We start from the raw sequence: 24,353 nt of genomic DNA, 5'->3' as shown, positions 1-24,353 counted from the left end.
AGTTTAAAATTCTCTGAATATACCCACATTGCCAGTCACAGGGGTATTTGTTAAAAAAAAAAATCAACCCGTATCCGCGGTCTGTTCCGTGTCGTCACCTTGGGTAAACATCAAACTGCTCGGTAGGTGATAGAGGATACCCTCATGGGCCACTTAGGAGCAGTGTCTTCCGATCCTTCGATGAATTTTTTTCATAGCGATCGACGATCGATTCTTGTATGCATCGTTCCATGCGAACTTGGGAATTCACACGAAGGAATAGGTAATCAACATACAGTGGAACGTTAATTATTGGAAATAGTAGGCCGTGGAGAGGCAAAATGTTGGCGTTTTTTAAATGAATCCTAAAGAGTTAGGATACGGAAAATTATACTATAATTATTAATTGAGTTCCCATGCTAAATGTGACTGAAATCACTCGGAAGAAAATGGTCATGAGATTCAAGATGTATGGATATGTTGGTTCCCTTTAAAAAGAGTTGTGAATGACTCGGATAGCCGAAAAATGTCTCCGGTGTCCCAAATTCGCCTCGGGCCGTTTTGCGCGAGCGCGATCCACGCGTTTCCCGTGGAATTAGAGTTCAATTTGTGAGCCACCGAGTTTCTTTTCCGGGACTCGTAAAAAAAACTCGTAAAACGTGGCTTTGCTTCCCCCAGATCCACCGACCTCTTGCCAACCAATCCGCGTCCCGAGATACGACGCTCTTTCTCGGTTTCCCCTTCGTTGTCGCTAACGATTTATTTCGACGAGCCTCTCGGATTCGATATCAACGACTTTTCGGGCCCGGAGGCGAGCTCTAACCCTTCCCCAGGAGTTGCCTGTCTGTCACTCGCCGCCGAGATCACGGAGGTAAGGAAGCGTTACGGGTGACACGCGCGGCAAACGGTGGTCCTCTCTGCCCGCTTTGTGGCTGGGCGTTCGTACCCGAAATTTGGGTTACCGAACCCGATTAACCCCTTTGCACGACGATCGTGAAGGCGACCTGCTCGACCGTAAGCAATCGACGCGGCGACGGCCAATGGAACTTCTTTCCCCTGGCACGATTGAAATAGGTACTTGATGTGCCATGAAAATAGTACATTTTGTATTATGTGGAACTTTTGGTTTAAATAAAAATTGTGTTAGAAAATTCTTATGTACATAATATGGATAGAATCTTAACCATGACAAACATAGAAGAAATGTTCAGCGAAACTTGGGACGCAAAGGGATTAATCAGAATTCCGTCGAAATATAACAGGATTCTCATACGAGGAGGATTGCGCAATCGCGAGCAACGCGAGGAAACGAAGAATGTTGCGAGCGGAGTGCGTAGCGAAAAAGAAGAAACCGAAGAAGGCGAGAGGTTCGCTTTCGGTCGAAGCAGGTTCGCAGCATCCCCTTGTTGCTTAGGCATCGCGCGAGGGGTTGCACAGGCCGTCCGCGAATGCGCCTGCGCAGCCTCCGCCATCCGTCCATCCCCGCGATCGTCCCCCTCTCGGCCGTCACACGAAACGCATCGAAATCTTTCGTACTCCGTCTTGTACTCGGTCAACTAACTCGCTTACCTCTCCCTCTGGTTTTCTCTCTTTTTCTCCCGCCGTTTGGCGTCTCGCTCGTTTGTTCTCGGCGCAGACAGAAGGGCGGGAGAGAGATAGGGTGAGAGAAAGAGAGGGAGACCGTGCACGAGGCGTACGCTCGGGTTCCCCTTTCCCTTTCCCTTTCCCTTTCCGGCCCGATGGTCCTGGGTTATATCCTGGGTTCCCGCCATAGACGAACGGGATGACATCCGAGAATTGCCGAACGATCCCGAATCGTGACGACGGCCGAAACGCGGGCAGCTGCGACTCCGGACGGACAAAGAATACTCTTGGAGCATACAGTCACCGCGCGGCGAGCACACTCACCACGGGCCAGTCCGCCGAACCAAAGGTATAGTGTTTTGATGTGCGTCGTCGGTGCCGGCCGACGTCTGCTCGCGTCACGTTTTACTCGGTCTCTACACCAAGGATAACGGTGTGTGTGCACGGTGAAGCTCGAACGTTGCAACCCGGGGAGCGAGTGGATAAACGAAAGAAAGCGCGTGCGAGCGAGTGAATCGGTGGGAGAGAAAAAAAGGAGAGAGAAAGGGGAACGGAACGGGTGGCGCTTGTGTGCGTGGGTGCGTGAGTGGAGTAGAAACACGAATATACCGGTGGGACGTCGACGCTCAACTCCTAGGCGATTGCTCGATCGTGCGGTGGAAAAAGGAAGACGTTTTACTTGGCGCCGGATTAGGAGTATTCTTGACCCCCTCGGGCTACAGGTACTGTGAGGCCCACATATTTTCAAAAGGAGCAAACAAGTGAACGAAAGATTTCAATTTGTTTCCGCCAACCTAACTTAAATTCAAATTGGAGCCCGTTGCTCCAAAATAAATTACTCCAAAAGTATTCTTAAATCGCGGGTACTCGGACTTGCTCCGTTTGGCTATAGCCATCGATAGGTTATGCCTTAATCCGAGCCTGCGTTTACCGATAGCCCCGGGCACACGTGTTTGTCCGGCGTGGTACACTCAGGGTGTCAGAGAAGACGGACCGCGGGGTGACTGGTTGTATATGCATATGCACGGTGACACGAAACGGGAAAACAGTGGGGAAAAAGAGCGAAAGCTCGCGGTGAAAGCGAATCGAAGGGACAGAATACGGGGGGAAGGTAGACCGGGGACAGTGTCGTTCGGTTCCCACGACGCGAGTTGTTCGTTCGTCGCGCGTCGATACCGGTGATCGTGGATGAACGTTCGCTTTTTTCGAAAGGAAAATTTGGAATGTAAGCGGCGGAACAACGGCAACGGCAGTGGCTGCGCGGCTGCAACGACAGCGACAGCGACGACGGCGACGGCGACGGGGCGACCGGACGGGTGGAGTGTGCAGCAAGAGGGAGGGAGCGCGCGCGGAGGATCACTCTCGCTTTCGTTCGGGCTCTCCGTCTCTCTTTCTCTACCCTGTCCCTCTCTCAAACCCACTCTCTTCGCCTCTCTGACGCTGCTCTCTGACGCTGTTCGCCGACGGAAAGAGAAAGGGAGACGAAGAAGGAGAGCGAGAGAGACGCGAGAGTAGCGTCGCGCGGAAACAGAGCCGGAGCGCGCGCAGCCTGCGCAACAAAGAGAGAAAACAGCTCGACCAACCGAAGAAACCGGGAAGGAGAAGGGTAAGTGCGTGAGCCAGTAAACGTTTCCGTGGATGTTCGATGCGGACGATACGAATCCGTTGGGTAAAACGATGCGTTCCAATTGCTTCGACGAGATTTCGTTTGATTTAATTTGATTTATTTACACCGGGGAACGAACCTCCCCCTCGATACCGAAAACTAATACGAACAACGGAAAACGAGAGAAAAGCGGAGCAAGTATACGAAAGAACGCCGAGGGGTACACAAAGATTAAAAAGTAATAAATCACGCATGGAGGTGGCCAGCGAAAGTTTAAATAACGGGACTGAACCATGAGAAATGAGTCGACGAATTACAAAATGCTCCGAATTAATGAATATTTACTAAGTTTATCGTGTTAAGAAGAAGAGAGTTTTTTAAATCAGGAACACGAGATGCTTTATTGTCGTCGTCGTTGTTGTTGACACCGTTCGGGGATATCCCGAGCGAAACATGCACGGTGTCGAGCAAAAGCACCCAAACGACACGGAGAGGCGCGTGTCCGATGTGTAATCCCCCTCCCCCTGAAAACGACCATGCGGAAGTTCCTACCCGCGGCACGTTTCCGTCGTCCTGGCCTCCTTGCTACGTCCGATCATCACCACCGCCATCGCCATCGGCACCACCTCTACCACAATCTCACCACCACCACCACCACCACCACCACCACCACCACCACCACCACCACCATCGTCACCGCCACCACCACCACCACCGTCGCAACCGCCACCACTACCATTGCCGTCAACGCCTCCTGCTAGCCGGCGGCGATGCACGGTAGTGTCCTCGAGCACGGCGTGCACGCATCGTGCTGCGAATGTTTCACGAGTCTCGCGCCGGTGCGTCAGACAAAAACGCGTTGTGTCGTCTCGTGAGACGAGTGACGGGCCAAAGTGCATCCCTTCGAGAGTTCCCCGGTGTTTTCGAGGCTCTCGGGGCTCAGACGCTTCGTCGATGCCACGCGTAGTGTATGGGAAACAGGTTCTTAACGTTCATTCTCTTCTATACCCGTGCTCCGATAAAACGTATACGTTATACACAGTGAGCCCCGAAAGTATTTTGTACCCTTGCCCCGTTGCGAGATGTACAGGGTGGTTCTGGAAACTGGAACGTACCGCGGCTCGTTTCCAACGCTTACGTTACCCGTGAAAGTGAACTGCAAAGTGAACGTAAATTATTTAACAGTGAATGCATAATATAGCATCGCATACCCCTAGTAATCAGTGAACGTGTCGCCAATGTTGTCTCTTCACATTTGTCAGTGAAAGTGTACTCCAATCGCTCGTGGTTAGTGAATGTTGCGGATGAATACGAGCATTGGCAATTATTCGTCGCTCCGTTTTATTTTTTAGGGTTGATTATCGAAAACCTAGTATTGGCTGGGTTTGCTTTTGTTTTCAAGGGTGGTTTGTGAACGTTGTGTCTTCAAAGTTAAGCGTGAGCGACGAATAGCTGCGAGCCGCATTCACTGATTACTTGTGCGAAGTTAGGCATTCGTTACTAATTGTTTACATTCTCTGCTGCGAATCTCTTTTCACGGTTGAGGGAAAAATTGGTACGGGGAAGCATCGGCGAGGGGTTGACTATCTTTCGACAATGCATTTGTTTATTACGGAGCAGCGATACCAAGTGCAATATTCAAATGGAGTTATACGTTTTTGTTGCGTAAATCTATTCTTTTCTTCTGTAAGCAAAATTAGTAGATAGTTATTGTTCATACAGGGTGTTATATACTTATTGTGGTAGAATTACTTACACATTGAACGTTCAAGTATTCCAGTGTTAAACTGTGGGTCGCGACCCGTCGGAGGGTCATGTTAAAACTCTTTGGAGGTCACAGACAATTTTAAAAAACAAATTTATTTTCGTTATTGTGGAATATCAAGCTATTTTTCCTGTGTATATACAACATAGTAGTATAACGATTATCGTTATAAATCAGATTAATAGAAACCAAATCCATATTGCACTTGTACCCTCTGCAACATAAACAAAAATTATCAAGATGATCCTCATTGTAGAATTCACTTTGTCCCAGTATTAATTATTTGTTCTTCGCCTGGAAATGTTATAGCTTGCCCCAGTTTCCAGAATCACTCCGTACAAGAGAATAATTCATCGTACGTTCGAGATAACCTCATGTACATAATTATATGTTTCAAGTTAAGCGAAAGAATGCGTTGAAAAATATTGAATATTTAACCCCAGGTACTCGTGCTCCGATTTTATAGTACTCCAAAATCTAAGTCTTCAGTTTTGGAGGCTAACTTGTTGGAGTCAAACTTGTAGTTAGATCGATACCAATTGTAGTTCAAATTTCCTGTATCCTGTTTTTAAGGCACAGCCATATAAAGCATCGTTTTATTTAGCTTGAGTTTTTCATCGTTAATCCTTGCATACTTGCACACATATTTGCTCGAGCATATTACGTTATCTTAATCGCATGATAGAGATGGGCAAAATTTCCCCCGAATAATAGATAATGAAACACGAACCAATCTATTCGTGATATCGTATTCGTCCGATTACGAAACACTCCACTTTATAAATCAAACTCCAATTTTCATTTAATCCACAACTAATTGTTTATCTTTTATTGCGGATCTCTTCTTACTGGAGGTCTGCATCGCGATTAGAATGTTGCCCCCATCCCCGTCGGAGCGATTAGTTATTCACCTACATGTTGCAGTGGGTGAAGGTATGAATAGTTCCAGGACTCACTGTACGTAAACGTGTAGATCCTTTTATTTTGTTTTTCTCCTCGATTGCGCGTGAAGCCTAGCCTAGCCTAGCCTAGCCTGGCCTGGCCTGGCCGGGTAGAACAAACGACGCTTTGGTAAACACCATTATCGACTACGGAGTGTGCCGTTCGTCGAACGTGCAGAGGAGAGTTCGGTGCCGTACGCGGCTAGTGGTGAACGAAACAGTTTTCCTTTAGGAAAAAGAAAAGAAAGAAAAGAAAAACGCTCAGAGCTTCCCTTCCACCCTTGGGTGATACCGTGCGCGTGTTTCTCGAGGTGCATCGTTGTAACCGCGTGGTGTGGCACGCTTCGCCAAAATTTCCCCGTCGAAATTCACCGCACACTCCAAGTGCCATCGGAAGTGGGATATTGTGTGGCCACTGCTTGAGTACACCGCGAGGATAAAGCACGAGCAATTCCACCGTGATGTATATATACATTTGTGTGTATGTGCGAGTGCATGGGTACAAAGAGAAAAACGCGGCCCGTTAACGACGTGCAATTTGCAGTTTACGCGATAATAATCGACGCGTACACACGCGATCGGCTTCGGGATCGTTAGGGCTCGCCTTCAACGCCGAATTAGTCCGTGCTTGGACGAAACGATCAATTTCCACGAGCTAGTCGTTCGACGATACAGCCGTTTAACGGAATCGCGACGTCGGGGTTTTCCTCGGGGGCAAACGTGGGCAGGATCATCTGTGGAATTAGCAACGGTACACGACATTTTCGGTATTAGTTTAGTTTAGTTTGGAGTTCTAAAACGTATCGAATTTTCTCGCCTGTGATATATAGAATTTTTAACCAACACTTGGGTTCTCAACGCAGCTTTACGTTGTGAAACAAAGTGGCGGACTCTTAAATATCAAAACAAAGGCCAACATATACATATACGACGACTGTTTTTTAATACTATTCTTTGAAACATATCAAGCTTAACATTTGCTTCTAATCGCTTATATTTCAAATAAGTAATTTACCACCCCCTTCGTTTAATTTTTTTGAGCAGCGAACATCAAACCGGTGCCGCGCGCGCGCATCGACGCGACAGCTATTAATTCAGCGCAAAAGAACCGTGACAGAGGGTGTACAATTTTGATCTATAGCAATATTTCCCTCCTGTTATGTTCGATAACAGTCTGGAAAGTAATTAACGGGCGATTCTAACGACCGAATGCAAAATCTTGCCCTCCGTTTCGCCGTCGCGAACGCGATCAATTCTCCTTTCTCTTTCGCTCTATCCCCGTCTCCTTCCTTTTTTCCTCGGTTCCCTTTCCCGTGGGTGTTTCTCCTTTTTTGCGTCGGCGAGCCGCGTTAGGGGAGGTGGGGGAGAGGGCGAATTTCGACCTACTCGCTCCAAGGAACGGCGGAACGGATCGGAATGGACGAGGAACCAACGTCGTGGACCGCGAGAACAACGGACGCCAAGAGATTTACGGGCACGCACAGTATCCCTTTTACCCGTTCCTCGGATTCGTTCCTTCTTTTTCCCTCCAGGTCTGGCCTCAATCGGTCCTAGCTGTCGATGGTACGCCGCATAGTGGTTAAAAAAATCGAAAATCCTAAGCTTTTGTTTAACCTCTTCAGGGATATTGGTACACGTGTACAATACATATAGTCGCTTTTATATTAAAATTATCACTATTTACTATCACGCTACCTTTTGTAATCGAGACATATACTATATTAAAGTGAGACGTCATATTTGTATGTTAATTTGATTTGTGTGTATTCGATTAGGGCAACAAAAACATCCATTTAAAATTCATCCCTTAAGAGGCTAATGTCTTCGTTGCATAAATGAATGTATATGAAATGATGCAACGTATATGAAATTAACGTCTAGAATAATACATATTTATATGTATAGAGGTGGTTCGGTTTGCATTTGAAAGTTAAGGGTTGTCAATGAAATTGGTAGCGGAGCATTTTCTCAGTCCATTCAGAAGGGTGGTAAAACGAGCAACGTCGACGGAACGTTCGAGAAACCAGTGGTTTGTTTTGCACGCGTGAAAAACTGAGAGCACCTTGTTATCCAGTATTTTTCTCTCTGGCGGTCATTGATAAATGTATTATTAGCCGTCCCGTGGCACGAAATCTCTATTAGACCGACTAATCTATTTCGTTTCTCTGACGTTTACTCCGATCTACGTCTCGGAAGAAAATAGACCTCGGTCGTATAGGATGTACGTGTGCTGCGATTCGCGCTCAAAATTCGGCTGGTTTCGTTTCCACTCGTCTAACATAAAATCGATGAATACCTTTGAAAAACAAAATATGAATTGCAAACTTTAATACAAGATTTATCCTACGTATCATTTCCATACAGCGTGTATATAAGGATATTTTATATTCTTGGTATCACTTTCAAATTCTGCAACAACAAGAGATGAGAACATTTTTACAGCATTATTATACCACAAGTAACCAATGAAAACTACATTTGAATTTGAATTCCACATATATCAAAGAACGAAACGCATACTTTAGCATAGTTGGTCAGAGTTCCATCTGACGCCGATAAAGAAACGAAATATACCCGTGCAAGCCTTGCGGAACACCTGTCCAACGTTCGAACAGGTATCGACGCGAAACGTTTCCAACGATCCGCTCCGATCGGCCAGCGGAGCGTATTTTTTCTTTTTTTTTCTTCCTTTCTGGTGCGCCCTTTTTCGAAGCCCGCTGCGTGGGCTGTCGGACGTCGTTGCGCGCATTAATCCGTGGTTTAGCGAACCAATTTAAATATCAGCGGCGCGCTCGACGCAATTTTATATCATTTCCGATATCATGTCCCTGTGTGGGTGTGTTTAACAGTACGCCCGCCCCTCTTTTCCCCCACCGAGACGAACCGTTACGCACCTCGACACGCGGATACCACGCTGCTGGGCTTTCGACGCGCGTCTCTCCTCCTGGTAGGGATTATAAATTCTTGCGAAAGATTGATTCATTGTTGTATAAATAATACACTGAATATTCATAGTTTATTCCGTCCAAGTTCAAACATTACCAAGTATCTTATCCTCCGGTCTCACATGTTCGATTTCGGGTGTGTGTAGGTACCAGAAAAATTCACTTATTTAGGAGTCCAATAATTTATCGTATGACGTTATTATCCCTCTGCTGGGATTACTAGATAATATCAATACATATATACAGACACAACCATGTTAAGTAAAACCTAATCCACGACGACAATTCTGATCGAGAGAATTCTCATTATTTATCGAAATCCTTAAAGTTAAAGAAACCTTTATCACGAATAACTAGTATGTTTCCATTATTCTAACAAAATTTTATCTAATATCAATTCGAAACCGAACATCCCCCTTTCGTGAACGTTTACGATCGATCCTCCTCTCCCCCCCTGACGGCGTGCATCGTCAGCGACGTCGTGGACCCCGTTTGGCGATGTCGCGTGCGATGATCGCCCGATACGCGTCGTTACGACGTACTTGCGGTACATCCCATGATGTTGCGATCGCGCATGTGCAATTGTGCATCACAGAGCGCCTTCGTGCCCGCGCACGTGCGTGTGCATATACAGTGCCGGTCGCGCACAGGGTGGGACGGTGATCATGGCACGATTAGGGACGATTTGATTCCAAAAAACGAGATGATGATCACTCGACTGGATTTTGTATAGGTAGCCTTATTTCTTGAACAATCTCTGGAATTGAAGGTTGGATTCACGGGTTGATTATAATTGCAGTTCACGATCATCGTACTACAGTTTAAACAAGGTTTATTAGAACGTTCCCCACTCCAGGTTTTGGGTTCTCTGGAACATATAAAGAAATGATTAACACGAATGAAATCTATAACATGATATCATTGATATGTACCAGAGTTGGGCAAAATCTTCGGCTTCGACTGACCTGAAGTTTCCTATCTTGAACATTTTCCAAAGAAGTTTTTTACTTGTTCCTTTGTAGCGAGAAAAATGCTGTCCAATAACTACGACGAACGGCCTGTACATGGCCGACGGTGTTCGCGCCGGTACACCAGCTGTGGTCCGCTTCGCGAGGCTTCGCGAACAACGCGTGCATATGTACACGCTAGCGTATCCGTGCGCGAGAGCGAGTGCGCGAATCAGTGCGCACTCGAGTGCGTTTGTCTGTTGTCGAGGAACACCCGGTGCACGCAGTGCCGTAAATGCATCGCGTCGCACAACCGATATGGGCCGTGTTCCGTCCAAGCGATTTCGACGCCGATACTCGCAGCAACAAGTGAGATCTGGGCGCTCCTGGGAACGTGATAGAGCAGAATTATTATTATTATTAAAAGATGTGAACCTTCTGAGTGAGTTTGTAACGCGTAGGATGAAACTGATGGTGGAGGAAGATGCTAGGGGAAAGAATTAAAGTGAAAGAAGTCTGGTGTCTTCTTCGAGCGATTAGAAATTGGATAGAGGAAGGGTTGAGGCAGGGGAAATGAAAATTGAGGAATAGAAATATCTTTATCAGTACAAGCTTGAACTTAGATCGCGACTCATCGACTTCTATTAGTTCTAATTTCCTCAATTTTTAATTAAATACAAAGGGTTGAGTTTACACCAGGCAATAATTTTAATCGTTATTAACCCTTTGGTGAAATGTCGATATATTAGCGTGTGGCTTGAAAGTTACACGAACCCAGAGAAAGTTAATTCCGTTGTCGAAATTTTCATTTTTATGTGACCCGTAACGCATAGGCAGATGTGTTTTTTAATGGTTACCCATGGTATTTACGTTTGCCCCGTGTCTGGTTTGGGGGTGAACAGATCGTCGAACCGGTTCCAGCGGCTGGCGAACGTTTGTTGACGAATTGCATGTATCGATAATCGGCGGAACGGTGGCTTGTAACGGTGTACCGACAGCAAACGCGCTCGCGTCAAAGAGAGGTTATCAATGGCGTAGTATGCGAGGCCGTAGCTTTCAGCGGATGAATAAGTTATAGTCCCGAGGATGCTATAGTAATCGGCTGCTACAAAAACAGTATTGTTATGACTCGAGTAAGTGGGTGACGTCACTTATCACGGTCTCTTTCTTCGCTATTTATTGATACTCAACGCGGGTTTTAATGCCGCTTTCCGATGCTCCACTCCGACTTTTCTTACAAACCGGTCGATCATTCGCCGATTTTCGCCTCTCCTCGAATCTTTTCAATTCCGATATAATACTTTTGCAGTCCTTGTTTTGCAATTTGAGAGGAGTACTATTTGTAGTTCGAATTGCTTGGTTGTTATTTCTACCTTTTTAAGGGTTGCATCACCGTTTGGAGCCAAAATCTCAATTGAAGCCACACACCCTAACATAGGCCTTGTTTGTCTTTAAAACAGAAGAATTTTTTCTCAGTCTTCCAAATCGCAATAAAGGGCCATTTTGGATGGTAGTGGGGTCGGTGCTCTAAGGCGTTTGGTGACGTTGACTCCAACTCCAACTTCCTGCTTCCTTAAGACAAAATAACCTTATCGTTAGGTCAATCACTCAAACTTCAACCCCTCAGTCTTCCTATTCGCGATAGAGTCCATTTTTGGAGCACCCAAGGTCCATTTTGGATGTCGATGATGGTGGTGCAGGGCGCCAGGACGTTCGACGACGCCGATGGCGGCATGCGCTGGTACTAGCGCGTGCATTCGTGCTCGCGCGTGTACGCGATTCGCTCGCGCGTGTGCGTGGGACCTTGAATCAAGCAGCCTTTGTCGCGAGAGTCGAGCGAGAGCGCGGGTGCGCGGGCGCTAGCCACCACGAGGTCGGCGAAAGTGTACCCGGAGCTTTTTTGCTCCGAACCGCCGCGAGAGGAGAGGCTTCTCTTTTTTATTCTCTCTCTTTCTCTCTCTCCGCTCTTTGCGTTTTCTTTTTTCGAGGTAGCGAAACGGGCACCGGCGCCATTTTTGCCCCTCGTCCGTAAACGCTGAAATTAGCGCGACGCGAAACGGTCGCGAAAAACAGGCCTTATCGCGGATTTACGCCTGCGGAAACGAAGATAAGGGGGAACGGGGCCCGAATAATAATCGTCCACCCGCTGACTCGAGCCGATTCTTTTTGCTGGTTGGCATCCCCCCCGGTGTCGTGGCTTCCTCGACGACGAAATCGGCCCGAATCCACTCTTCCTCCTTCCTACTGATAGATGGTGTAGTCCAACTCAGTGGCTCCCAACTTTTCTTGGCTTTAGGTCGTGTGAAAAGAGTGCATGGAACACTAATTCCGCGCTGGGTAGATTTTGTTGTGTTTTTCGAAAAGGTACGTGTGCCATGTCTCACAGATTAAGTAACGAAATGGATTTTTGGAGCACATACGGTTTTGGAGTACACGAGACTAAAAATCCAGCATCGTTTATTGAAATAATCCTGGAGAAATCTTACGAGGAAGGGCTAGAAAGGGAAATTTGAAACATGGACCGATTGAATCAAAGATCACTTGCGCCACGTGTTAAGTTACTCACATGAACCTCTCTCCACACCATGATAATGCGACGCGACGCTGAACTTGAGTGAAACAAAGAAGTTCGAGTCAGCCGTAACTGCTCGATACAGGCTGATAATAATGAGGAATCTGAATGCGTAATCATGAAAACAATTTAATAATACAATTCTGCACATTCTGAGAATCCTATTTGTACTACATATCACAGGTGGGTGATAATAGAAATATCCCACCGATAATCCACACTTCAGGAGATATCTACGCAGCGGAAATAAAAAGAAATTGTTAAGCGAGCATAGGACGTTATTAGAAAGTTGCAACAGGAAGAAGTACAATTTCTTAACAAAGTCAACCTTGCATTGACAAGAATAGCTGACATTTTCAAAGAGGTTATTAATAGGGAGCGATTAAGAGAATTTGTATCGATTACCTTCGACGATCTCAAGTCGGAGTCACACTTTGCATAATCAGATAGGTATCACCGACTTGTTCTCCCAGCTTAGTGTATTAACGAGCCTCTTAATGCTGTAATGGTTGTTAATAGTATAAATGCTTATATTTACTTTAAATACTCGTTACAAAAAAACGTAGGAAGGGGGACAATAATTTAGGAAAAAATTGTTTAATTTCTTAGAACCATAGATCAGATACATACGAAGAAGTTTTATTCCCAAAATTGTCATTCTTCGACCCTGTTCTTTAGTTTGATGATTTCTACACGCGAGGCATCACCGACATTAAATTTTATAGGGAATGATTCTCTTCCTAGCCACTATGTTGCATATATTCCACGCGGTTGGAGAATATTCCGCGCGCATAAAGGGCTCGGGCAGCTCGCGCGCAGTCTCGGTTGGCTCGGTTTTTTCGATGGCGCGCAACTCGTCGCCGTCTAATATTAATTCCAAGCGTGCGGAATCTCCGATCTCTTTCTGTCGGCCAGCTGGGTTTGTACACGCGCTTCTGGGAAACGGCGTCCTGCGTTCCAACCGACGAAAGAATCCGACGACGGGATATATCGTTCCTTCGGCGTCTGTCTCGACGCTTGCGGAGCCATTCCACGCGAAATCAGACACTTCTCGCAGCAAAATTTCAAATTTACCTCGAACCATTGTATCTTGTAGTAATTGGCTATGCTTAAACATGTAGTAGATATAAAAAGATACGGAAAATAATTGGGAAGAAACAATGATGAGTAAGTAGAGTAAACAATGAATAGTAAACGGAGTAAAGAACGTAGTTTGAACGTTACTGATAAATATATGATTTCTTTCGTCAGAATTATTCAGAAATACAAGACTCGTAATTTTTGTAGCGCTTACAAAGCGTATGGTCGATTCGACGAAAGTGCAACGACGAGAGGCGCCAGCTGTTTTTGCAGAAATTTCGTCGCGTTATCCGTGCACATTCAATTCCATGGAATGCTCCACCAGAACGGAAAATAAAATAAGAATTTGATGAATTTGTTGGGGTGAAATTTTAGATGAAATTCTACAATAGCATAATTGCAATTAAACTTGAAATAGTCTCTTTTAAGTTTCCACCACGACAGTCTCCTCTTGTTACTAAAAACCAAAATTCTCAACCTTCTTTATACTTATTCTAAAGCCTCCGCTTAATCTATACTTTTCCAATTTTCTGAAATATCCAACCCCCTGCACCCCCCTGAGAAAGTCTGCCCCGCTTATTTTTTCGACGCCAACGGTTTCCTTTTGCAAGAAAACGGAGAAGCACTCAGAAGATAGCTTTAATTTATATCTCGCGCTGGCAGGATCGCTCGAAACGATAAAATATCTCGCAGAAGTTGGAAAGTTTCGCGCCAGCTCGGCAAGACACACGCCGGATCGATTTCAGCCGCGATTCCAACTAGCCATAGCAATTTATATCTGCTCGGGCATGTGCCACCGGGACACGGATTACCGACTTCTTCGAATTTCTTTCCGTGCGCGATGACTTTTTATCGAAGGGAACGCAGCCGAACGCCAAAGCCGGCGCTCGTGCGCTATCAGCGCAGCGAGTTTCGCGACCTTTAAAGACTAAAGTTCGCGGTATTCAGTCTAGACTAGATTTATGGACCTCTAGGAAAGTTCAATCGCCTGTGGGCTGCGCGCTGATCTCTTGTGCAGGTGTTTCGACATCAAACCTAGCAGCCTCGTCTCGTGTCTTCGATTTCTAACAGGCAATTAGTCTCTCCATCAGATCGAAGCAACGTTTTGCTTCTGCGGAATAAATATTTCATTCATCTCGTTAGTATATTCTTAATTTATCAAACGGGTTAATTTTTTAAATTAAGAGGTACAGTATTATCTTATTATTCTGACTGCGTACAATTCGCGATCATTGGCTTTTTCAATAGGCGTGGCGTTTGGAACAAACGATCGGTCTGTTTTCTCGTTGAATGACTCGCGTAACGCTCGTTAACGTCGATAGCGGTTTCCTCGATTTTTACGCTTCGTAGAGAAGCGCAGATATGTCAAAAATTCGAGTATTAAAATCCTTACTAAAAACTCTTCTTATCAAACACTCACTTAGTATTTTAAAAGAAGTGCATTTGTATGTAATTACATTTCTTCCTTGTAATCGATTCATTTCTGGAGCTTCCACTATAAATTCTCGTTTTCTATCGCACAACGAAAAATAAGCAACGGAGTTTTCAATTCAGAACCAAAAAGGCTGAAGCCCTTCCTCTTCGGATAAATTTCATTATACTCATACCCCTTGCATTTTCTAAATACCTCCGTCAAATCTCCATGTTTCGATCTCTAAACGCCTTACTTGATCGATCTAAACTCTCGGAATTACGCGGCGAAGTACCCAAAAATTCCCACTCCTCGGCGAAGCAGTTTCAAAGTCACCGCTTATAATCGTGGAACCCGAACCTCGGAGGTCAACGAACCTTCGCCCCAAGCGTTCACTCCTAAGCCACCAAAGGATCCCTTCAGTCTTGCCGAGCATCTCGTCCTAATCGTCCCTCGACACCCTCTCGCGAGGCAACGCGCGGCGTCGAGCGCGTCGAAGCGTGGGCGGGAAACGGCACGCGCGTCTAGCGGGATTTTCGCGGTTTAATTCGCGCGCTGCTCCGGCGGGAAGGGAAAGTGCACGTGAAACGACAGTACAAGTTTCCAACGATAGCGAAAGCTCCGGGCGGCCACAGCTGTAGTAAAGCTATTAGAGAGAGTTTTGCGGCGGGAGACGCAGGGCGCGGGGGTGGGTGCAAATGGGGGTTGGAAAAGCGCCCGTGAGATAGCGAGAGCTGTTGCACTCTATGTACCAGGTATTATGTACATCCACCGCTTTGCAAAAGCGACCAGCCCGTGTTTGCGTGTGTTTCCGTGCGGACGTGGATGCATTGGAGTGACACGGCCCACGCGTGTGCAGATGTACGTGTTACAGAGTTCAGGTTGCGCGAGTAGCGCGTGCTACGTGCGCCACGAACGGGATGGAGAAGGACAGAGGGATGAAGGGGGCTAAATGGCGGTCGATATCTCACGGAGGACCAACATCGAGGCCTCCGTTTTCGACGATGGCTAGGAACCTCTTCCGAACAACGCTCTCGTCGAATCGAGCAATTGAATGGGGATTTCGGGGGTGATTAAACGTCGAGGGCGTGAGAAGGTCAATCGTTGATCACCGGGAAGAGATACACGCTCGTTAAAGGGCGGGATAGTTCTTTGGGATTGTGGATAGATTGGAGGGACGTGATAGCAGTGGCTGGGTGGAATTCAGATGAACTATATTAGAGATACTGAATAGTTGGTTTTATTACTAAATTAATCTCTTTTAATCGTAGCTTTAGATCCTCTTCGGAATCTTGGAAAGTTAACGAGGAATCTAGGAATGATTTTGAGGGAGAATTTCTTGGTTACATTTATGCAGTCAAGTGATCTGGAAACAGTAATGAAATAATGAAAAATAATTAAAATAATAAAACTGTCTAGAATACTCGTACAAATTTCGAAACTAATTAGCAACACCAACGAAATAAAATTAGAGAATCCAACGCAACAGGACCAACCACATTTTTCTATCTGTCCAGCAGCAGCCTCTGGAACCACGCTGATTTTCATCAACGTTTTCCCGATGACTCCACAGGTGTCACTCGCAAAGCTTCTCCGTAGTATAGTTGTCTACTAAAACTCACCGAAGCCCTTCAAGGGTCAGTCGAGCGTCGATGATTCATTACTATCTAGCCCAATGAGTTTTGTAATAATTTGCCTCGGAATTAAACGAGCCGCGATGTACGAGATCAAAACGTGTCGTGTTCAGTCTGTTTAGTAATTACGTTCTTCGAGAATTAATCATTTTGTTTAAATCTCTAGCAACTCACTTTAAATTCCGGATACTCCAAATTCTCATAATTGCTTGATGTAGAACGTCGACTGCCAGCTAAAGCATGAAATCAAAGTTAAAGAACACTGATGTAGATCATATTTTTATACGCTACAAAAGGCCTAAACCTTGCACCAACTATCTACCTCGTTTATTTGATTCATCAACTCACTTTCAAGCTTTTCTTAACAAGCGTTGCTCGATTCGCGCGAGCGTCGAATACCAGGATCTAAAAGGCGTGAACGTTTAGGGGAAAGGGAAAGGAGAGACGCGAAGAGCTCGTAGCCATCGTCACTGGCTCTAAGCAACGTGAATGAACCGTCCAGGGACTAGGGCACAACATTCGCGGGTATCAAAGCGAACGAGTAGGTGTGCAGACACGCCGAACGTAATAGTAACCTTGGCTTAGCGATGGTCACGTTATGGTAACGTCTATGACACGTTCCCACGTATTCGCGTGTCACGTTCTCGCTCACGATCGCCTCACGTGACCACGGCGAACCGAGAGGACTCGATAAATATCCCTCATCGTCGCGTTTGTGCTCCCATTTTTTATCTCAACATTATCGCTATAAAAATAACAAAAATTTACTGGTCACTATTCAATAAAAAAATAAATTTCTGCCTAAGATACAGAATATTCTACAGAATCTTGACGTGTGAGAGAGGATAGCGTGAACGATAGTAGAGAGTATGAGACGCGTAGCGCGATATTTTACTGCAAACGAAATCGTGTGTTCCTCGGTTTCTAACATGAACGTACCGTTTTCTGTTTCAGATCGTACAAATCAACCGCCTTCTAACAAGCCACATTAACCTCAAGTGATTTCTATTTTCTTACGAAGCGCGAAAGAAGTAATTAGTGTGTTTATATCGACGTAAAGGGGAAGGATAAACAAAACGAGAAAAGAAAAAAAAAATATTCCAAGAGCTTAGGTTCGAGAAGAAGAGGAAGACGACAAAGGATTAAGAGCTATAGTATCTAATTAGTGTACAAATTATATCTGAAGTAAATAACAAAAAGTGAACAAAAATAAAAAGTCCGCCAGTGCCAAATCAAATAGACGAAAGGGAAACAAGTAACGATCGTTAAGCGAGCAAACAAAAAGGAAGAGGAAAGACAAACGAGCTAAAGAAGAAAAAGAGAAGGAAAGAAAACGGAAAACGCTGAAACGATACGAAAGATAGTATAAAAACTGCGCGATAAAGGGGGGAAAAACCGTAAACCAAAGAATCTACCATTTCATTTTTCTACTAATCACTCAGCAAGTAACGATACTCACTAACCAGCGAGGGGGACGCATCGTCGATCTCTTCGCGAGCAGATATAAATTAAGAGCAAACCGACCGACAAAGTTTTTTCTAAGCTATATAGAAGTTTTAATTAAGCACTAAGTAAGGGTTAACAATTTGAAGAAAAAGAAAAGAAAAGAAAGAGAAAAGCGAAAAGAACGCACCCACCGAGCGAGTGTCTATCGGGAAGTCCCATCCAAAGCGAGTGCAGACGGAGGAAACGCAGGTCGCCCTATATATCCAGAGACACGGGGGGACTCGCGCATAATTACTCCCAGAGAAACCGATCTACTTCAGTTCGTAGCCTAAACCTGTTGAGTACAAACGACAGAAATAGAGTTATAGAGATAGAGAGTGGTAGAGGTAGAGGAGCAAGCGAGCAAGTGAGGATACGAGCGTGCGCGCGAGAGATAGAGATAAAGCTAAGAGGGCAAACTATAGAAGGGAGGATTAATCGAGGGAAGACGGGTACAAGTGATAGAGTCAGGAAGAATTCTACCTAGAGAAGCAGAAAATTTGACGCGTACCAAGAAGATATCAGAGTACATGTGATAATACCGAGGAGCCAATCAGGCGAGGCAAATAAATCAGCGTAGCCATTCGAACGTTCCTCCTAGAGGAATTCTTCCAGTAAAAGTAACTTGGCGAATTGCGATCCCGATCCAAGCCAGATGTCAAGGTGCTGCGAGCGGTCGATTCGGCTAACGAGCGTCCAGTCACGATCCTAGAGGGATCGAGGGGTCGTGTTCCGCGAGCGAGGTGTTCCATCCAGCCAGAGGAGACAACGAAGCAACCTAGTGGAACGGTAACGCGAACCTCCTGCGAGCAGGGGGCTCGAGTCGCGATGACGCGACGGGGAAGATGAGCACAGAGGTAACGAAGGAGGTCGGCGCCACCGAGAGGGTAGCAGGCAGCCCTCCGGCGGCGGTAGCGACCTCGCCGAGCTCGGTTGGTCCGGGTGATCCGGCGCGGCACCTGCCGCCGTTCAGCAGCTTCGCCGGGGACAACGCGATGGACAGCTCGACGACACTGACCACTCTTCACCCACAGGACGTGGGGCTGGGTCTGACGTCCTCCTGGGACTACTACGAGGGCCTGACCGGCCGACTGATCGACTCTCGCGGCGAGGTAGTGCTGGCCAGCCAGTACAGGCCCTGGGAGTCGAAAAACGCCGGCGGTGGACCTGGCGAGGGTCTGCCAAGCTTCGCCAGCCAATTCACAGCTCCCAGCGAAGCCGAACCCCAATTGACGGCGCTCACTCCATTGTCGCCAGCCTCGATATCGCACTCGCCACCTGTCACGTCGGCCGTCGGGTTGCCCAGCTTCCACACGCTCGGAACACCGCTACCGGCGCCTCATCCGCACAGAGGTAGCGTTGGGTATCCCCTGGTGCCCGCGCCCGTCCAGGCCAGAGAGGTGCCCGCCCTTCAGCAGCAGCTACTAGATGAGAGGCACATACAATTGCTAGGCTCGAGCCCCGTCCAGGCGTTCCCGCCACCGCCCCCGGGACATCCCCATCACACCGTGCTGACGGTGGTCAAGCCTGAGTACCCGCAGTTGCATCACGCCAACTTCCAGAACCCGATGTCCACGGTACTCGACTCCACGCCCACGTCCAGGCCGATCGGGATCGACGGCCGCAAGAAGGAACGTAGAAAAATACGCGCCGGCTCCATGGAGTCGGAGGACAGCGCTGGAGCAGGGAACGTGGAGAGCTCGGGGCAAGTGGCCGCCGTTTCCTCGACGGCGAACAGAGGACCGCATCACATGGGCGGAGGGATGACGGATCCCGACGGGGACGGCGGACTCAGCGACAAACCGGCCAAGAAGAAGCGCAAAAGGTGCGGGGAGTGCATCGGTTGCCAACGCAAGGACAACTGCGGGGACTGCGCGCCCTGCAGAAACGACAAGAGCCACCAGATCTGCAAGATGAGGCGGTGCGAGAAACTCACCGAGAAGAAGGTCAGTGGAGCCTTTGTTTCAGCTTCTGTTTCGGGGGTCCTTTTAGGGTAGACAGGATAGATGGTGAACGAGGTCCTTTAGGTCATGTGTCTTGTCGATTGGACTAGCTCTACAGGTTGCTATTAGAAAGTTTCGTCCTTTGGTACGGTAGGACCTCGGGTGTTGCAAGGCAATGGGGCTGAAGTTCTTGCAGTACCCAAGATTTAACTACTATCGCTCAATTTAAATATTATCGCTTACGTCTTCTCTATAATTATCAGATAGCAACGGCAACATGCCCTAGGAAATAATCAAGGTTCTACCGTACCATAGAGTAAGATGCTTGCGCCTTATGTTTACATCACAAGCTAGACAAAATTAATTTCGTCTTCTCCGTGGATCGACGTCGTTGGCTTGGTCCAAATTCGGGAAAATGCTGGTGCACGCGCGCACTAGGGAAAGGGTGTGAATCGCGGAGACCGGCAGGGGTGGAGGATAAACGCTGACACAACCGCGTTATAGAATGGCGTGTGTATATATAGTCTGAACTTGGCCCCGATGCCTGAATGTGCTGAGAATCCCAGAGGGAAATACAGAAATACAGATAACCGAGGTGGTTTATTATTGTAGCGACATTGAATAGGGGGTTGGTGGGTTGACTGCCTCGTTGGCTGGCGCTGGCGGCTGGCTGTTCGGCTGCTCTCTCGCTTTTCCCAGCGACGGATACGAACCCCATATGCGAATGCTCCGACAAACAATTTGAGTCATCGATGTCCAAATTTATTTTAAAAAGGGTCCCCTCTGGAAAAAACGAAAGAAAAAATTTGTATTGTTTTGATTGTAATTCGGTCAAAATCGAATTGGTTGATTAAGATCTTTATTCAAATGTGTTAACAAATTATTACTTATGATATTCGGTGCGCTGGAAACATTCAAAAAATATTTATTGTACATAACATATAAATTTCTTTTGCAATCAAAATAGGAAATATTTGTGTACATCCCAGTGAAATATTTTGCACTCCTCGAGCGGTGCAATAAATAAAAAAATGCCTCGCCACCCAATCAAGAAAACTACTCTAATATCAAAGGATCGTAAAGTTAGCGGCTGCGATAGTTCGAGCTCGTTTTGAAAACTTGGAGCACGAGGTCGTTGTACCCTGACGCGAGTCAATTTAATGGCAAAGTCGCGAGGCAGCTCTCTGCGTGAGTGTACGAGCATGTGTGGTACGTGCATTGCTATGCAACAAACAGCCGCGGTTGGCGGCGGCTCGTAAGCAGCTCTGCTTATCGTAGGGCAAGTTCAAGGCTCGTCGCGGGTCATAATAATCGCGTATCGAACTGCGGCTCGTTCGGAAACAAACGTGTTGTTTGCTGTCGATACAACCCAACACCTCGCCCCGTCTACGCGATAAACGCTCGCGCGTCTGACAATTAGAAACGAATCGATTCCACTCATTGTTCTTTTCCTGTTATTTAAGAGCAGTGGAGTTTCTACATTTTTCACGGGTAGATTGTTTTTCTTGGTATACTTTTGCAAATATAAATGCCTCGATGATTTGTTGATATTCAGCAAGTTTTGAGGTTGAAGCACTGGATTTCGAGTTTTTTTTTTTGTAGTTTACGTTTCCTTCTGTTAGTGTAAAACATTTCTAAACTCGTGCCTACCGTGGCAAATACATTTAGGATGAATATCGAGTTCGAGGCTTTTAGATGCTTCTTCTTAAAGACGCGATACTGCTTCTTGTATTTCGATGTTTGTTGCAACAAATGGAGTAGCTTCTGGCCTTCCTTTTCGGATCTGGAAAATTTTATCAACCAATGGACCTGGAAGATTTTGATCCCACGTAGTTCTCTCGCTCTTGGGCTTTATCGTGCCACTTTCCAAGCTGACCTTAAGTGAGTCACTGACAGCTATTGTCGTGACTTTCACGGACAGTTGTGCGTAGGCAGACCGCATCTCGTGATGAGCCGCGATTAAACGAGAAAATTGTTGTTCCGCTCGATGATAGCCTGTCGACTGAAAATAACATGCGATTCTCTCTCGAAGTCGATCGCTGGCTGGCGACCCTGTCACGATATCGGAGACTCACCTTAACCGCCGCCACCATTATAATCCTGACGGACGATTATGATAAAAACCTCTCCTTTTTACGCCTTATTAAAACGGAGACGCGGCGTCTGGCCTCGAGGTGATCATAATTACAACGGAATTGCCGAGCAATGCCGTCGAGCGGCGACGTTTCCTTCCCATCGAGCGTGAAATGTTTCTTATTAAATGCTCTTGGAGCAAATTATTTTTTCCATTTAATTTAGTAATCGTCGAGGAAACCAGAATTTTCGTTGCAGGTTGAAACTGTAGACATTTCATTGGAATGCAGACTGTTTCAGAGCGTAGATGAACAATATCTCGAAATGCCAAGGGTAGATTTATGAATAGCTCCAAAAAATTGAGTTTTCTTGAATGAAAATTCCAAAAATTAAAAATCAGAACGTTAATACAATTTAAAGACTGTGCTTAACAAAGACCGTTTGCATTACTCATCAAAGGATCACTGTCCAATACACTACGTGTGTGTACACTAGTGACACTAAAAGCACCGATTACATTAAATTATTGAAAAAATTGACAAGAATAGTTGGTCTCGGTTTCTTCGCTCAGGAATTCGATTCACCCAATTCACAGTCCGCTCGAAACGTTCTCAACGTCCTCCCCAATGGAAATCGGGGTGCACGGGAGCCTACAAAGGAAAAACTGGAAGAGAAACGCGAGTGATAGATGCGAAACACCGGCACGAGCCGAAGACCATGCAGAGGCCCGCCGTCACAACAACCCGCACCCTTCCAGATCTTAACACCCTCTTTATCCCGAGGGAAAGCCTCCCCCCTGTCTTTCTGCTCGCGAAACAAGCGGCCACCCTTCGAGTTCATCGTACACCTGCCGTCGAGAGCCCGTCCGACGATGCCCCAATTTTTATCGTTTTTCTGGCTGTTTTGACCCGATTCCCCGACGCGAGGGAGACTTCCTTCATCCTTGCGCGCTTTTCCGGATCAATGGGAGCATTCTCTCTTATTTTTGGGGGAATTCTGAATATTCATTTAGCAAATGGTGGTGGGTGGAAGCATTCCTCTTGAGTACCAAGTAGGGTAATCCAATCGAGATATTTTGTGCGAGTCTTTGCAGTTCAGAAAAGTTCATTTATGAGTCGAAATTCAATTTTCTACCCTTTTGATAATTAAAAAAGAAAAATATAAGATAGAAGCAGAACTTAAAATAAATATGAATATGCCACTGTTTGAGAACAAGATCCATCCCCAGCAGTAAACTACCTCCAGCACTCCTACACCTGCTTCTTACGCATACAAAGCAATCATGCTAAACGAAAAACATTCGTTGTTCGGTATTCCGAGCGTAGAAGTGTTCTCGAAGGGTGTAACTCCGCGATTCGAGAGGAGGAATCGCGATCCGCGATTGGCATCATTGCCCTCGCCCTCCGACATCGAGTCGACCCTTCAAAACGTTTGACGGTTGGCGGGCTTCGTTGCAATTGGATCGATACGCGGGCACAACTCCCCTGGGGAATCGTGGGTCTGCGCGAACCGGTTAATTGGCCGCGTCGTCGGTTCTTCGTGCCAAGGTTATGACGACGCGCTGAGTTATCGTCGGGGCGGCGAATGCTCGCCCATGCCGCACCGAAAGACGCGTCGACGCCCACGCGACCGCTTACGCGGGTGTTACGTACGCGTTACGTTGCCGCGGGACGGTGGCCATTCACACGTGCTTGTCGCCAATTACACGGGGAAAGGGGGAGGTGACGGATAAAGTCGTCGTTTTTTATACGATCCTCTTCGTATCTTAGTTGTCCTTAATGTGATGCAATCTCCATCTCTTTGGAATGATCATGGCGTTGATGGTGACAATGATAAAGGGATTTTAATTTGGAATTCATTTTCTTTTGTTTGTATTTTATTGGGGTTGTTATAGTCCCCTTTTCCGGAGAGTTTGTAACTTCAATGGAGAGGCGATCAGAAATCTTTCTGTTTTTATTGTTACACCCGACATTTTCCCCCCTTTTAGACAAGAACTTGTCTCCCTCATCGCGACAAATGCATTACTGATAAGAGACAAATGAATGAATGTTCATGTGCTCCTGTTCGGTGGAAAGCAAGTATCGGGAAATGTAGGTTTGTTTTCGACGCTCGAGCGACGCCATAATAGGGACGTTCCCGTCATTTGCAACCGAATCGAAATTCTCTCCAGGGCTGTTGGCGTATCGGGATTCAATTCGAAGTACGCAATTTGCCGCGCAATTGGGTCCCAGCGATGCGACGCGTACGCTCGCATCCAGGACACGAGTGTTTCCCGATTGATCGTGTCGAGGCCAAGGGCAGAGGGAAAACTACTAGATCCTGCGTGACCTACGCGGTACCAGCGCAGCTGAGCGATGCGATAAAGAACATCACGGTTCACTTTTTTTT

The 24,353-nt window shown here is 46.5% G+C and overlaps 1 protein-coding gene across 6 annotated transcripts in view; it reads left to right on the top strand.

Annotated features, from left to right (window-relative positions):
• The first annotated feature begins 1,480 nt into the window (after positions 1 to 1,480).
• Positions 1,481 to 24,353, top strand: part of LOC128884676 (methylcytosine dioxygenase TET-like) — a 117,517-nt gene continuing 94,644 nt past the window's right edge. The window contains exons 1-3 of one of the 6 annotated variants that reach the window (XM_054138207.1): positions 3,907 to 4,210; positions 5,947 to 6,338; positions 17,419 to 19,895. In XM_054138207.1, coding sequence (XP_053994182.1) covers positions 18,795 to 19,895 — 1,101 coding nt within the window. In that variant the 5' untranslated portion in view covers positions 3,907 to 4,210; positions 5,947 to 6,338; positions 17,419 to 18,794. The other 5 variants (XM_054138205.1, XM_054138206.1, XM_054138203.1 and 2 more) reach the window with 5 other exon arrangements.

The sequence above is a fragment of the Hylaeus volcanicus genome, chromosome 2 (genome assembly GCF_026283585.1).
Source record: "Hylaeus volcanicus isolate JK05 chromosome 2, UHH_iyHylVolc1.0_haploid, whole genome shotgun sequence".
Classification (NCBI taxonomy): Eukaryota; Metazoa; Arthropoda; class Insecta; order Hymenoptera; family Colletidae; genus Hylaeus; species Hylaeus volcanicus.
The sequence above is the reverse complement of the archived record's forward strand: the minus strand, read 5'-3'. Positions and strand labels throughout refer to the sequence as shown.